Here is a 17,512-nt window from a genome sequence, read left to right on the forward strand (position 1 = left end):
GATGGTAAGAGCTTTGATCTGGATGTGAAATAAAAGCTTACATAGCCTTTAAGTGATTATAATGAGAGACTTGATATTTACCATCATCTCTGCATCGAACAACTTCGGCAGTTTGTTTTATAATTGATTGAATATTTCAGCACAATAACTGCTATTCAGGTGCACATTTTGAACTTCTCAACTTGAAAATGAGCCTTGTCCAAGTACGCTGAGCTCTCCTTGGGTACAAGATTTTTAAGGGTGTGCTGTCTTGTACTAACCTGGGCTAGATGTAAGGCCAGTATTTCCCCTGCTGCCTCTGCATGAAGGAATTCTGATGAAGGAACACAGAGATCACTTGCTGAATGAAGCTAATAAACTTCATGTCTTATCTTAATGGGCTCACAATGACGCTCAGGCAATCTCTGCAAGGTACTGCCTGAGCGTGAGAGAGAGGGCAAATTATTTTCCACACTGAGTTACAATTCCCCACGTGATTGTAAAGGTAGGTCATGTTTTGAACTCCTCCTTTGAAAAAGAAGAGTAGGTATTGATTTCTTCCCTCACTGGTGCAGGTGCGTGTGGCGTGTGTGTGTGTAAATTTTCCCCTGTTTTAGTGTCCTCTTCCACCGAGTCAGCCCTGACCACGGTTGATTTGCTGTGTGATTTGCAGGATTAAGCAGCGAAAATGCCAGCTAAGATGCATTGACCGGAGAAAGTGTCTGCGTGTGTGTGTGTGTGTGCATACATGGAAGCTACATGGTTGAGAGTAGGGGGATGAAGGGGATAATGTTTGGAGGAGCAAGTAGAGAGATGTGCTTGTCTAATCATTTAGATAACAGAATGGTTGATCACATTGATAGTTGGCAGTCAGCTTGTAGGAAAGTACAAAAGGAAATCGATGTTTTTAATTAGAAACTGAGCACATGTGCTTGTCTGTGCAGTTTTATAAAAAGAAGTGGGTAAAGAACAGATAATAAGAATAATGATTTTTTATTTTTTTTATATATATTTGCATGGCATGGCTCTTTTGTAAAGCTGGCAATTGTTGGTTTAAGAAGTTGTTTTCTCTTTTTTGTCATTCTGATTGTGTTTTAAACACTTAGTATTCATTTTGATTTTGGTTTTTTTATGTGTGAAGGTCACGCTCCTGGTTAAAGAAATATTTCTATGTTTTTTTTCTCCTTTCTGACAACAAACAGATAAAAAATGATAATGGAATCCCAGTAAGGAAAGAAATTCGACTTTTGACCTGTTTTTTTTTTTTTAAATTATATGTGTAAAAACAGTTAATGGCAACGGTAGGCTAATAAGATACATTAACTAATTTAACAGTTGTAGCTTTTATCCTAAAAAGGGGTCATCTTGCCTGTTGGAAACCCTATAAGTGGCTTGTTTTGTAACATTTTAAAGAGACTGTAGTCTGTAGCAAATCAGAACCATGTTAGTGGTGATAGCTGTGGTTTGGAGCAACTTGCTAACATTAGCCTGCTAATGCTCGCTAACTGGCGCTAACCAGCTGAGCTTGTTGAAGTAGTGCAATTTCCCCAGGTGGGTCCTTTGAGGTCATACCAGTTTTTGTGCCAACTCATCCAGTATGTTTTATAATTGGCAGGATTAGGAATTTAATATTTTACCTGCTGGTGGCCTCTGTGGAGGTCCTGCATGGATGAAAGCGCTACGACAGGGTTGTAAAGTTCTGCAATGGTAAAATCACCAGACTCGGCCCAGCTAGGATAATCAGTGATGAGGACTGTACATGGCAGCTGAAGCTAAATGACCCAAAGAGACCCTACCCCACCCCTAGGAATGCATTTATAGCAATACTGTGTAACATTTCACAAGGGATTACTAAGGAACGCGGACAAGATTTATTTTTGTATATGTAGGAAAGTAGGGTTCAAGAAGACTGTTGTCTGTTTGTTTCAAGCTTTAAAAAACGTGTTATTTGTTATTGTTGCTTGGTTTGAATCATTTCTACATTACACTACAAATGGACGTAGCCACAGAGTAATTCTCACAGACTTTTATGTTCCCTTTTAGACTTTTCTGTTTGCAACAACATTGATATACGGTTAAATCATGTTTTAAAAACTCATATTTTTTGAGCATTCTCATAGACAATGATTCTAAGGATTTTTTTTTTGTCTCTGCTAAACTTCAGATTTAAAAAAAAAGAAAAATCCTAGAAGTAGTTGTTCAACAATTATATGGCATGATAGATGGCAACAAGAATTTTAATTGCCCATGCAAAGAGAAATTCTTACGGTGGAATTATAAAGCTGTGTCCACGCTGCAAGAGATTTGCAGTAATGTGGTGACCAGAGACATTTGACCTCAAGGGACCTGAAATAATCTTTTCTCAGCTTCCAGACGAGCGTTTGCAATGATCACCAGTGAGAGCACAGTGTCCTGTTAATTGACACATGACCTGGTAGTAAATGCATTAGTTGGTTTGGCAACCCGATCCTAGAATAAGTAAGAAGTAACCAGCTGTCAGCTTCAAAGCAATGCACAATCAATTAACTGCTTTCAATGTGGACAAAGCAGACGTTTCTGCCTGTCCCTCATTATAGTTGCAAGAAGTGAATGGAAATGGAAAACCTTTCTAAAGTTGCGTCCACACTGGAAGTGATTCAAAGCAATGTGGTGACCAAAGACCAAGACAAGCGACAGACGTACGGTGACAAAAAGTGATTCCAGGGAAAATAACTGCTGGCATGGACATGTGGGCACAACTTGAAATGAACGTTTCTCACCTTGAAGGTGAGCAATCGAAGCAGCTACCAGCACAGGATACTGCTGATTGACATATGACCTGATAGTATATGCACGACAGGGTTACCTAGGAAACTAAAGCCTGGAACGTCTGCAAATGACTGGGCATCAGCTTCAAAGCTTCCAGTCTGGATGCAGTTTGATAGAACCTAAACCAAACACCACCACCCTAGACACAGAGAACATCTATACGTCGAGGTTTTAATTTGAAATTTGAATTTTTGCTGAAAAATATAGCAAACATCATGACCAGCAATGTTACCATACATCTATACACAGAATCAGAATTACTGATAAGAAACGGAAGTGATACAGTAAACACCACTGTACAGTGTACATGTTGGTGGTTTCGGTTCATTTGGAGACTATGAACATCCAGTGGAGGGGAAGCTGTTCAGTATAAAGAAAAAAACCCCAAACAAACCAAAACAAAAACCAGAACCAAAAAAATCTCGACATTAAATATCATTTTCTTAAATAAATGATTCCATAATGGTTTAAAAAGGGGTAACTACCAGCTTTGTTTGCAGAGATGTCCTCCTGTTTCAAACAGCTGCTGTTTGGGATCACTAGCATTTAAAAATTACATAATGCTGCTTTCAGTTGTCTACTGTGTGCTCTTCATTTTCGTTCTTATTTGAATTTCCATAACAACAGTTTTTCTGTTCAGCCTCCCTCAGTGTAGCAGCTGGTGAAAATGAAAAAAAAAAAAAAAAATACTGGGGAAGTTTGATTTGTATGCCCAAGTCACTCTCTGTTCATTTGATGCTATTGGTTCAAGCCATCCAAGTGTGCATCTCATAAAGACTATCTCCCTTCTCTTCTATCACCATTCACTCTCCTTTCTCTTTCCAGGCTTTACAGCCCCAGAAAGGCAAACAGGGGGCAGATGTGCAGGCTCTTTAAATAGACCTAAAGAGGCCTTAAAAAGCAGGATACTTAGCTCTGGCTCTTGTTAAATTCTGGTTGCCCCTTATGGCCCCTCAGAAATTCCACAAACCCCTCAGTTGCTGTAATTTATTCTCTGTTTACTTTATTTTCCCTTTTTAATACCATAACTTCTAGTACACCTGTTATCTGTCTGCTGTAGAACAGCTGGTGCCATTTCTAAGGAAATATAATTGTTGCTACAAGCAGAGAAGTGATTGATTTTGTGTAAATACAAAAACCAGCATGTACGTAATGCCCACAAAGTCCAAACACTGAAGCGCAAGTGTGAACTTCTTATACTGATTGAACAAGCCAGCAGTGTGGGAAGGGCAGGTCTACTACAAAGTAGATTCAGCCTGCTAGGTAAAGGTTTATATGGCATATGTCACATCCTTGATCTATTTTTACACAGCCGTTTCCAGTTCTTGCTGCTTTAAGTCTCCATGGTTTCAGTCCTGAGTCTTTTTTGAGGACTTATAGAGGTTACATGGACTCACCGGCTCCTGGGATGATTCATCTCATATTGATCAACCTGTGCTAATTTTTGACTCTCTCGCTTGTTGCGTTCTGGCCCCCAAAGTGTAGCGTTTGTTTGGTGCTAACACATCTGCTGATCACTTCCCACACATTTCTTTTCTCGGTGTGCGCGCTCGTATGTGTTTGTATGTGCATGACTCACTCTCATCCCACATCCTTCTCCTCAAAGGACAACCCCTTTTCAAAGTCCACTACCACAATCCCAGAATTCAACAGGGAAGGGAAAGAAAGGCAAGTTTAGATTTTTTTCTGGTGTTTGAAAGTATAGAAAACATAAAATACTATATAGAGAAACCCACACGGTAGTGTAGCATGAATACTGGTATATTTAAATCTCTATGTCATAGGTGTCAAACTAACAATAAAGAATAACATTGAGACTGTAACTTTGCCATAAGTCATAGGTGTCAAACTCTGGCCCGCGGGCCAAATTTGGCCCGCAGCCAAATTACATTTGGCCCGCGAAGCCATACCAAATTACTATTAGAGCTGGCCTACTGGTATTATACAGCTAATATATATATTGTTTAGTATTAAGCTTTGCTTGTTCCATATTCAGTTTTCCAGCAGAACTTATTTGAGTCCATAAGAAAAGATTCATTCTTATATCTGGAGGAAGATTTTTTTTTCAATAAATATTAATGTTAGCCCGCGACTTTGTTCCAGTTTTGAATTTTGGCCCACTGTGTATTTGAGTTTGACACCCCTGCCATAAGTCATTGTTGATTTTGTCTTCACTCTCCATCCCCTGCCAAGCTGCACCTGTGATTCTGCGGCTGCTCGCTGATGAGCTGACAGATAAGATCTTTTCTTATCCTCTGCATCCTTACCCTATCACCTCTGCCTCCCACAGGGTGCCAGCCTGCCCTGTTGAAACACTATTTTTTTTCAGTGTTTCAACTGAAAAAATAGAATGCCTTTGATCCCTTGTGATGTCATCATCTTGCTGAGAGAAAAAACCCTTAAATAGGAGCTTCGCTCTGTTAAACTTTGCTGCTCAACGGACCTTGACCTGACAGTAAGCAAACCCTTTTGGAGAGTTTTGAGAGAATTTCGCATTACTTAGCAATTCACTGACCAAGCCGACACATTTCACCATGTCAGCTAACCCATCCTTCAGCTCAAATGAGCTTGAAATAGTTAAAGGGAGCATTTTGGGAAACCACTACAAGGTAGAAGCTTTCCTTGGAGAAGGGGGCTTTGGTATTGTAGCCAAATGTCGTGATACCATGACCAACCGAGCTGTGGCTATTAAAGTCAACAAGAGCGACCCTGATATTCTGCAACAGGCAAAACTGGAAATTTTCATCCTGGAGCAGCTGAGAAGGTTGGATCCAGATGCCGCCAACATTGTTAAATGGAACGGCTTTTTCCACGACGGTGAGCGGATTTGCTTAAAGTTTGAACTCCTTGATCAATGCCTATGGGACTATATAGGGGACCGTAAAAACCAGGGTCTCCCCATAAGCGAAGTCAGGCCAATTTTAGGTCAGCTCACAAATGCTCTGTCCCACCTGGGTTCTGTGGGAATAGTGCACGCTGACCTCAAACCTGGAAACATCATGGTTGCAAACCGCCATGAGTCTCCCATCAAAGTCAAACTTATAGACTTTGGCCTCGCATGTCCTGCATCTGCAGTGATGCCTGGTGACCGTGTGGGGACGGTTGGTTATAGTGCACCTGAAGTTATGCTTGGCCTTCCTTACAATGAAGCAAGTGACATGTGGTCTCTGGGGCTGGTAGCTGTGGAGCTTGTTACAGGGGTGCCACTCTACCCTGGAAATGAAGACTATGATGTTTTGAAATTCATCATAGAGACTCAGGGTCAGCTACCAGATCATGTTCTAGACTCTGGCGTGTACACTGAAGACTATTTCATTGAAGACAACGACAACCAGCAGCGCTGGACATTTAAGACTGACCAACAATTTCAGTACGAGACAGGACATGAGTCCCTGGAGACAAGATACATAAAACTGACGCGTCTCGATGACATCGAACAAGTAATGATGTTTAGACAAGGACCAGAAAATGGCCAACGTTTGTTTGTAAGTTTAATTAAACAGATGTTGGCCTTGGATGCAAACCAGCGCATAACACCGTCGGACGTTCTCCGGCATCCCTTTTTCAACCCTAAGAGTTCCCCTTGCATTGACATGAGTGCTGAAAGACCACAAAACCCTGTGGTGTTTCAGCACCCTTCAAACTTGAAATGCAAGAGATCAGAGAAAATCAACTGCAGTTTTCAAAACTCGGTTGAATTTTCTCAGCAAGTGTTCGTCCACATGTCAGCCAGCCCATCCTTCAGCTCAGATGAGCTTGAAATAGTTGAAGGGAGCATTTTGGGAAACCACTACAAGGTAGAGGCTTTCCTCGGAGAAGGGGGCTTTGGTATTGTAGCCAAATGCCGTGATACCGAAACCAACCAAGCTGTGGCTATTAAGGTGAACAAGAGCCGCCCTGATATTCTGCAACAGGCAAAAAAGGAAATTTTCATCCTGGAGCAGCTGCGAAGGTTGGATCCAGATGCCGCCAACATTGTTAAATGGAACGGCTTTTTCCTTGACAGAGAGCGGGTTTGCCTGAAATTTGAACTCCTTGATCAATGCCTGTGGGACTACATACGGGACCCGAATAACCGGCGTCTCCCCATAAGCGAAGTCAGGCCAATTTTAGGTCAACTCACAAATGCTCTGTCCCACCTGGGTTCTTTGGGAATAGTGCACGCTGACCTCAAACCTGGAAACATCATGGTTGTAAATCGCTATGAGTCTCCAGTCAAAGTCAGACTTATAGACTTTGGCCTCGCATGTCCTGCGTCTGCAGTGATGCCTGGTGACCGTGTGGGGACAGTTGGTTATAGTGCACCTGAAGTTATGCTTGGCCTTCCTTATAACGAAGCATGTGACATGTGGTCTCTGGGGCTGGTAGCTGTTGAGCTTGTTACAGGGGTGCCACTCTACCCTGGAAAAAAATATTATGATGTTTTGAAATTCATCATAGAGACTCAGGGTCAGCCACCAGATCATGTTCTCGATCCTGGCGTGTACACTGAAGACTATTTTACAAAAGACAACTACAACTACAACCAACAACGCTGGACATTTAAGACCGCCCAACAATTTAAATACGAGACAGGATATGAATCTTTGAAGACAAGATACATAAAACTTAAACGTCTGGATGACCTCGAACAAATAATGATGTTTAGACGAGGACCAGAAGATGGCCAACGCTTATTTGTCAGCCTAATTAAAGAGATGTTGGCCTTGGATGCACACCAGCGGATAACACCCTCTCAGGTTCTGCGGCATCCCTTTTTCAACCCTGGCCTCTCCAACAAGTTCCCAAGTATCAACACTGAAAAAGCATACAGAGTCAATCTCCAGCATGGCATCTTCCACCCTGGACAAAAGTGATAAAAACACAAACTGGGATTGGAAAAGGATATTAACAGCAAATTACACTGGAAATATTAATTAAGCTGCTCCAATAATTATCACTTTGTCTTTTTTTTTTTTTTTTTTTTTTTTTTTAATTTTCACTCCCCCCACCCCAACCAGTCGCGGCAGATGACTGTCCCTTCCTGAGCCTGGTTCTGTTGAAGGTTTCTTCCTTTTTAAAGGGAGTTTTTCCTTCCCACTGTCGCTAAATGCTTGCTCATAGGGAATCTTCTGATTGCTGGGGTGGCCAAAACTCTAGGGGAACTAGCAATTCTTGTGAAAATTAAAAAAAAAGAAAAGCCTACCAATATTCAAAGCAGAGCAGCGGACACCTTACCATCACATCAGTCCTTTAATCCCACACACAACCTAAAACACCATGTTTACAGAAATAAATTCCATACAAACTGGAAATAAATTGTTGTTTTTGATTGTTTATAAATATATAGTGCTACCCTTCAGCCTCGTAGTAGACATACCTGTGTTATAAAGTTGACCTCTGACCTTGAAGTCAAGGTCACTGAGATTTAAGCTTCACAGAGATTTTCAGTAGATGCAACCATGGTATTGATTTGAAAAATCGACACAATCACAAACTTGGATGTCCACAGCACCTTGCCATATACCAAAGATTAAGAGGTGTTTTTTTTCTAGGTTTTTATAAAGATTACAAAACACAAATAACAAAAATGTCAACGCTATTTTGATGTTGTCTAATGTAGTGCAAAAAAACAAAACAAACCCAAAATTTAATAAATAAAGTAAATAAGGTATATACTACATAGTACGCAACATTTCAGTGGTCCACAATGGGGTCAATGAACAGAATGAAGGAAGTAAGTCTTTTATATGACAATGGTGTGAAAAAGCGTTTTCCTATTTATTTGTATGTTTGTCACACTTAAACATTTCAGATTATCAAACATTTTTTTTTCTTTTTTATGTATAAGAAAAATCCTTTAACTGTCCAGTTTTCTTGATGTTATGATGCTTCTACCACTGGTTTGTCATTAATAAATCAGACTTTGGCTGCTGCAGCAGAAAAAGAAAAAGAGAAAATGTAATCACACAAATCAGAGGTGCAGATTTACACTTTACCTGAAACAGAGCAAAAGTGCTTTTTAAATAGGTTAATGAATATTAAGTAATATAGGCTAGATGTCTGGACATTACTAGTTTCATTTGGGCCTTCTGGGCCATTAGTCCTCTGGCTTATTGCCAGTTACCAGCCAAATAGCTTGTGTATTTTATTATCTTAGTGTGTTAAAGATTCTAGTTCTTATTCTGGTCAAACTGTGATTCATTATTTGTTTACAGCACAGCTACAGTTCCAGGTGACTTCAAGTCAAAAGGATACTACATGTCAATGGCCAGCAGCCTGTATTCAGTTTGAATATTGCAGTAAATGTACCTGGATCTGCTTCTATTGGGTTGTGAATTTGGTCTCACTGTTACATCCAACTTTTAGAGTGGGATAAAAACAAAAAGAAACAAGAGAGAATGGATTTGTAGTTAGAAATCCAAAGTTGCTTCTGTTTTGCCCACACACATTGTTGATGATTTCACATCACTAAGCAGGTTATCAAATGTGGACAGAATGTTAGCAGAATCTTATAAGTCTCATAAGATTCTGTTTTTGTGTCATTCAATACAATGTGTTTATGTGTGACATACTGATATGAATCATAGTATCTTATGGAATTCCAAAAATGGCTGCCAGGACAGCTGCCACCACACTGATGTGACACACTACAAATCAACTCTTTGATGCTCTGTGCTGAGTCTGCACAATAACCTGCACTTAAACATTCATTTAATATCACGTACACATATACACATACTGTCCCTCAAGAAGACACTGAGAAAAAATAAAGAATAACATCGAGACTGTAACTTTGCCATAAGTCATAGGTGTCAAACTCTGGCCCGCGGGCCAAATTTGGCCCGCAGCTAAATTACATTTGGCCCGCGAAGCCATACCAAATTACTATTAGAGCTGGCCTACTGGTATTATACAGCTAATATATATATTGTTCAGTATTAAGCTTTGCTTGTTCCATATTCAGTTTTCCAGCAAAACTTATTTGAGTCCATAAGAAAAGATTCATTCTTATATCTGGAGGAAGATTTTTTTTTCAATAAATATTAATGTGAGCCCACGACTTTGTTCCAGTTTTGAATTTTGGCCCACTGTGCATTTGAGTTTGACACCCCTGCTCTATGCTGACAGGTGTGTAAATTCTATATATACAAACACAGGGAAGATGTGCAGCAGGTTATAAACAGGTCATAAGGATGTGCATTAAGGGTGATTGAAGACAGAATATGGAAATGTGCTAACCAGTGAAGAGAGTGTGCTGACAAGATGTAAGGATTACTTTAAGAAGCTGATGAATGCAGAAAATGAGAGAGAAAAGAGGACGGATGGAGGATAGTTAGTGAATCAGGAAATGCAGAGGATTAGTAAGGAGGAAGTGAGGGCAGCTGTGAAGAGGACGAATAGTGGGAAGGCAGTTGATCCAGATGACTAGGAGAGGGGGCAGTGGACAGGTTAACATGATTTTGGGGAGTGAAGGGATGAAGGGGAATGGAGAAGAAGTGTACTGGTACTGGTGATGTGCAGAGCTGCAGTATCCACAGAGGGATAAAGCTGATGAGCCATACCATGAAGAAATGGGAAGGAGTTGCAGAAACTAGGTTAGGAAGAGAGGTGACAATCAGTGAGCAGCAGTAAGACTTTATCCAGGGGAAGCACACTAGTGATATGATGTTTAGTTTGAGAGTGTTGAGGGTGAAGTTTAGAAAAGGTCAGAGGCTTCGCTATCTTTGTGGATTTAGAGACAGCATATGGTAGGGTGGCAAGAGAGGAACTCTTGTACTGTAGGTGGGAGTCAGGAGTGGCACAGGAGTATGTGACGGTGGTGCAGGACATGCAAAGGACAAAGAGACAGTGATGAGGTGTGCGGCAGGAGTGACAGATGCGTTCAATGCGGGGGTGGGATTACATTAGGGATCTACTTTGAGCCCTGTCTTGTTTGCCATGGTGATGGACAGGTTGACAGATGAGTCAGGCAGGAGGCTCTTATTTGCAGATGACATTGTGATCTGTTGTGAGAGTAGGGAGCAGGTGGAAGAGAGCCTGGAGAGGTGGAGGTATGCACTGGAGTGGAAAAGAATGAAAGTCGGTGGGAGTGAGACAGAGTATATGTGTGAGTGATAGGGAGACGGGTGGAACTGTAAACTTGCAAGGAGGAGAGACAGTAAAGGTAGGTGATTTTAAATGCCTGGGGTCAGCCATCCAAGGTAAAGGACGGTAAAGGAGAGAGTGGAGACAGGGTGGGGTGGCTGGAGACAAGTGTCAGGGGTGAGCAAGAGTTAAAGGGAGGTTTACAAGGTTGTAGTTAAATCTTGCTATGATCTATGAGTTGGAGGCAGGGCAGTGATACTGGCAAAACTACAGGATTCTGAGCCAGAATTGGCAAAGTTGAAGATATTAAGATTTTATTGGGAGTAACTGGGAGGAGCTGGATTCAAAAGGAGTAGATTAGAGGGGCAGCTCAGCTTGAGCGGTTTGGAGACAGAGTTAGAGGCAAGGCTGAGACGATTTTGACATGTGCAGAGGAGGGATAGTGGATATATTGGACAAAGGATGTTGACTATCGAGCTGCCAGTTCATCTTCTACATGCTTAATAATGATTACAAAGGCTTTCCTCTGTGTGTTTCTGTGGGAATGTGTGTGGGCATTCCTTCTAATCATACAAATAAAGGACTACATCTAAGAGATACTAGTGAGCCTAACTCAGAATGGTCTTCATTTCTTCATTTTGTATTGAGCTAAATCTCTAAAAACACTACATAACAGCAAATGTCCTTTGTGTTTTGCTGCACAGTGTTCACACAGTGTTTGGGCTCTGTTTTGCACACATCAGGTTAGAAAGGTAGCTGAAAACAGAGGTGATACACATGCAGAAACTGTTAGGCACTAATCAAATGTTGTTTTAGTTACATGAGAATATAAGTTGGTGTGTTGCTTCTTTCGGAAATGTGGGAGTTCTGTTGAAAAGCAGGATCAGTGTTACAAATATTGATCACAAATTAACTGCTACTGTTGCAATTAGTCAGAAGACGTTGCTGAAGAAAAATAAGACTGTGGCGTTGAGATCTTTCTTATCAGCCTGTTTTTTAAACTTTATCCCAGAAGAAATAACAGCAGCACTAACAAAATAACAGTAACCTATTACTGAGGTCATGTTCCTGACAATGCTACCCATGCATTATTCATGGAGAATCCAGAATTGGTTTCTATTTGTGGTCCTTTCTTAAAAGGGTGAATAAATAATACACACCAACACACCAGATGTTGTTAAAACTAAACAACAGAGCAATAATCAGCTGCCTCTCCATGAGGATGGCAACTGAACAGTCTTGGAGAGCAGTTAACGACGGCAGTCTTTGTTATGCCCTGCAGCCTCGGTGAGCACAGTGTAGCAGCATATGAGCTAGTTCTCTGCTTCCTGCAGATTCTGGTTAAACTGAACCTTTACATCTGAGAACAAATACTGTTCTTGCCAGCTGTAGTCCTACATGATGGACGTCAAGTCGAAGTCTGCTCCGTTTTGGTTGAAGAGACACAACAGTGATTTTATCAGCTCGAAAGTAGGGAAACACAAGAGGGGAACGTCTGAGACTAACTGATGAGGATTTGTTTTTGCTCGAGAAATCATTTTTAGCCATGCTTTCTTTGGAGTTTACTTTGTGGTGTGGTAATACAGTCAAGTTCCTGCTGAACCTGATCTTCTTAACATAAATCGTAGTATGATGTATTGCATAACACAGTAATGTCTTCCAAGATATTAGTATTAATAATTCGGTACTGGTTCTAGCACCAGTTTGAGATATGCAGAGGCAATAAAAGCCATCATTTAAGCTCACTCTGAGACTGTTGCTCTGTGATTACAAAGATCGGCTCTGTCTTTTCTCCAACTCCAAACATTTTCTAACTTCCTTCCCCTTTGCACTCCCATTGATGTCACTGCAAAGAGCCACACACAGCTAAACACACACATCCAAACTCACATGCTCACACATGCTGGCCAAGGATCAACAGTGCAGATACTTTGGAAAAAGCTGAGTAATTTCCTCGAAATACAGAAAGGGAACAGAAGCATTGCTGCTGGGCTGTTTTGGCCTTAGCAGGGACTTGACGTCAGTGGGAGGTGAAACTCGACTCCGATACGCATTTCTGAAAACTGGACCCAGAGGCCTCAGCGGATGATCCATTGGATTCTCTTTTTTCCTGTTACTGTTGCCAGTATTTTTGTCAAGCACTTGATAAGCGTTGTTATGAGTGGATTGTACAGAATTCCAAAAGTGTAAAAACAGCACTTGAAATTAAGCACTTGAACTGCAAACGTAAAGTTCACGATGTGAGGTAACAGTTTCATTATAACTTAATAAACCTGTAGTTAAAGTGACATTTGTTTGCCTTTTGAACACATTGCAGTAGCCATCAGGTTTAATTTAGTCAGTTATTAACTTCACACTGATATGAAGTTTTAACTGATAAAAGTAGATTTGGTTGAGGATCCTGCATCCAGAATTTTGTCTGACTGACAAAAGTAGATGGATTTATATTAACTTTGAGGTCGTCATTTCACAGACTGTGTTGTGGTACAAAGCACAGTTTCAGTGCATTTGTGGAGGATGACGCAAGCAGTTGGTTATGGAAGTGTGCCAGAGTGCTGACTCTGAATGTCAAGCTCCTTTTTCTGTTTTTTTGTTTTTTGGGGTTTGTTTTCTTGCTGGTTAGTGTGAAGTTATGTGGAGGGGGGGGGGGGGGGGGGGGGGGATTTGTGAAGAGAAAGAAAGTAAAAAAGGAAACCATTTTTTGAAGGGTTTTGTAGGAGGTTGTTAGTGTTTCACTTAAATGATTACCCGAAGTTTCTACTTTGGGCTTGATTACTTGGAAAATGATCAACCCCACTTTAAGGTCTTAAAGCATGCTTTCTTTCTTTACTGACAGTTCTCTTCTTGTGACATGATTTGTTTTTTGCATTTGCCCATGATTTCCTCATGTTTGGGGTTAGTTTATGTTTGTGGGCTCTGGGTTTTGAGAAGAAGGAAGTGATGCTTGGATTTGTGACTGCCAGAAGATTATTTTCGCCACCGGTCGCTCCTTCATGATGCCAATACTTAATGGAGAGATAAGATACGTGCATTGAGCAATAATTGTTTATGTGTGTGGCTTGTGATTATTGGCCTGTGGTCACTCAGCGAAAGCTGAAGCAATGGCCACAAGGCCTTGATGATCTGTGTGAAATAACAATCCAATTTATGAAGCCACTAATTCAGCATCATGGAAAATCATTTAGGGGAGCACACGAGGGTGGGCATATTCAGGAACTGCCTTTAGGGATGTAAAGCTGTCATGTAATTTTGAGAGAGTGAGCTGGTGACTCGCACGTTATCAACTATTAATGCGACTTGGATAAACGAGATGCAATTAATGGCAAGGAACTTTTGTAAACCTGTTTAAACATGACAATGTTTAAACATATTGTTGCCCTGTAGCAGTTTCATAGTCACATAAGAATGAACTCAGAATTATTAATGTGGTCTAAGATTGAAGACCTCTCCGCTTGTTCTAAACGTTATATAAACATCATTCTTGCATAGCCTGCTGTAAACACATTTCCTCAAACCACAAGAAACACACTGTAGACACTGGAATCTTGGTCTCTATTTTAGTCCTACTGGTAGGGAAATGAATGTTGGTTTGTGGTAAAAATGATTTTCTTAGGATTGCCTTTTATTTCGAGCAAACAAAGATCACAGTCTAAGCCAGTGTTTTGCTGAAACACAGTTTGTTGCTTTGAACGATGAACACAGGCTTTAGTTTAATCACATATTTTGACAAACTATATATTACCACAAAAGTGTGCAGGCCCGAGGGTGTAGACATTGCACACGGTCAACCTGCTCTATTTCTTTTCTAAAAATAATTTTTGACTTCTTAACTGCCTGTTTCTTACGCTCTTCCTCCTTAGTGTTTTTGACCTTGGAACAATGGCCCTGGTTAGCAACACTGTTATGGAAACATGGTTAGCTTGACAGATAAAAAATCAACAGACAGAAGGTCGAGGCCAGTGGACAGAAAGCTTTTAAGTCAGTCACCTCGCTTTACCAGCAGCTGTTTGTCAGACATTTTTGCTGCTGAAGAATCAAATATCTTCATGAGGCAGCTTCTTGCTGCTTGCTGACCAAACAAAGCAGGGGGTCTTATAAAAGTTCAAAAAATAACCACTGATGCTGGTTAGTAGGTCTTGCTATAATAGATACAGTAGTGCTGGAGATATATTGATTTCTGTACATGGCTTCCTGCTGATGTAGTAGCATCAGTAGCCAAAGTGTGTGTGTGTGTGTGTGTGTGTGTGTGTGTGTGTGTGTGTGTGTGCAAAACCCCCCAAAAACCAAATGTGTTGCATTTCACTTTCGGGGGGAAACATGAGACTCCATTGCGTTTGCTTTTATGCTATATTGACTCTCTGAAAGCACCTGTATGCTGCAACTGAAGCAACTCTCCCGTGGTCTAGTGCTGTCAACATCTTCCAAACATTTCTTTGGTGTTACTGTACTGTACATTCACCTACATCCAGAAGTAAATCTGGAGGTGAATAAGCTTTTTTAATGAGTAAGTTTGTTTTTTTAGTGCTTGCATGACTTTTTGTACATTCAACCAAATGTACATGTTTTCCTGGTTGCTTATCATCTCATATGTCATATGTTTTAATGACCACCCCCACTCTGAATGCTTTCCTGGTGTTTGCCACCAGTGTTGGTTATGGGAGTGGTTATGTAATGCAAATGAAATGACCGAATTACTCCCCGTATATAGTAATTTGTTTAACTACTCTTCAGATTACTTTTGCATCCCTCTGCAACATGGTTTGAGATTCATTTCTTATAATTACCAGTTGTGGCCCAGTGAGGATGCACAGGCTCTTTTGTTTCGTTCTTAAGTCTTAACACTAAACTGACAGTGAAGTTGAAAGCCAGACGAAAGAGCAGTCCACAGAAAAAAGTGTTGTGGCCGTAGAGATAAAACTCCAGAAGCAGAAATGGAGGCTACTCTGCTACAGGTCTGGCTGCTTTTGTTTCGTGTTAAAAATGTTGGCAGCTTTGTCTGCTTGGCTTGAGTCGACATTTGGGATTCTTTCCTACTAGCTCTGTGTTATCACTCTTTCCAGATGCTTGCAAAGAGTTGTCACGTTAGCAGTAACGCACACGTGTTTCTGGCTTGGGTGCAGTTTGCACTTAATCGTCACATTCTTGTGCTTTGTGTAAAAAGACAAATTAAAAGTAGCGTCTGCCACTCTGCCATCTTTTTCCTCCTCCACACAAACTGAAATCATCTGACTGTATAGTGCTAGTGTGCAGGGGAAAAATCAGCTATTCTTTTTTCTGTGTACCCAGTTTGCAGATGATTAAGGAACTTATGTAACCCAAATAACAGGATAACTTTGTGATTAAGAATTGTAATGTGATTACTGAATTTAGTTGCATTATGACATTACAGAAAAATGTAATGTGATTATAGTGAAGCGTAACACTCAGCGCTGTTCCCCATGTAACTGGCTACAGACGCTGTAATGGGGAACTGGGCCTGTCACTTCCTGTTTATAACATTAACAATAAACCCTTTTGTTCAGGATTTAGTTGTTAAAGTATTCCAGCCTCTCTTCTCACCCAAGATTACTGAAGTCTTTACTCCTTTTGTGATTCCAGACTATTACTGTCTTTGATGACACAATCAGCAATTAACAGCTGATGGCCTTTCTGATCACATGACCTCATGCCTTTCATGCCACTATAACTTTCAATTTTGCCCTCTCAGACAGACACGCATGCACACAAACACACGCACATGTATATTTCCTATTTGAATTATTAATTGATGCATTTATTTAATTCATTTTGGTTCATAGATAGACTCCATTACACTCGTAATTCTTTGATTCCAACAGTCTGCTTATGCCCGTGTCGCATTTCTCTCCCTCTCCAGCTCTCACTGTTTCCTTCTGCTCCATATACAGACTAAATCACAGCAGGACTGTTAGTAATGTGATTGTATGAAATGTCACTCTTTGTGGAAGGTTAACATGGAGAAGCCCTCTGCTCTTCGGAAGGCAGCAAAGTTGTCGGCATTAATGATTTTCCGGTCAGTACCTGTAGTTGGCAGCAGAATCTCAATACAAGTTGATAGATGTTCATTTTATGGAAAATGCTGATAGAATATTCCCAAACAGCAGATATGAAAATGTACATTATTTGTCCTGTTTTTGGTTTTAGTTCTGATCTGGTGTGCATACTCAAACTTCTTCTAAAATTTCATGTAATAACGATCCCATAAGTTTGAAGCAGTTATTTAAATGCACACAAGTATTGCTGTGGACCTTAAATAGTTAAATTCCATTCATAAAAACCTAACGGGTGTCTCGTGAGTGGAAAACGGCAGTGTCGAATGATAAAAATGCAGCATCAGTGGCTTACCCACTGTGAGTCACTGGGGAATCACTGGTCAGCTTGGAAATTAGATTAGAAGATTTGCAAATTATATTTTTCTGTTACTCAGCATAATGTCAGAGGCACTTTATGCTCTTTCTACTCCATTATCTGTTGCTCTTGTTGCATCAGTTTAGACTCTAAAATAGAGAAATGTGTGGACTCGTATCCCAGAAACGCACAAAGATTCTGCCGTTCTTATCCTCCCTCACACGTGATCACTGCCCCTCAGGGAGCCACTACAGTGGACACTCAATGAGGAGAGCTCTATTGATCTACCTGC

The 17,512-nt window shown here is 40.7% G+C and overlaps 2 protein-coding genes across 2 annotated transcripts in view; both read left to right on the forward strand.

Moving 5' to 3' along the window:
- LOC102779150 (cytoplasmic phosphatidylinositol transfer protein 1-like) overlaps positions 1-17,512 on the forward strand; it is a 79,409-nt gene that overhangs the window by 14,294 nt on the left and 47,603 nt on the right. The window lies entirely within an intron of this gene.
- On the forward strand, positions 5,192-7,744 carry LOC148102552 (uncharacterized). The gene has a single exon (XM_087842563.1). The coding sequence runs from the start codon at positions 5,322-5,324 to the stop codon at positions 7,641-7,643; it is 2,322 nt and encodes a 773-aa protein (XP_087698689.1). The 5' UTR covers positions 5,192-5,321; the 3' UTR covers positions 7,644-7,744.

The sequence above is a fragment of the Neolamprologus brichardi genome, chromosome 6 (assembly GCF_056152115.1).
Source record: "Neolamprologus brichardi isolate AB-2024 chromosome 6, ASM5615211v1, whole genome shotgun sequence".
Lineage (NCBI taxonomy): Eukaryota > Metazoa > Chordata > Actinopteri > Cichliformes > Cichlidae > Neolamprologus > Neolamprologus brichardi.

Excerpts from the sequence above, each read along its gene's own strand:
- LOC148102552 (XM_087842563.1), top strand. The coding sequence starts at position 5,322 with ATGTCAGCTAACCCATCCTTCAGCTCAAATGAGCTTGAAATAGTTAAA.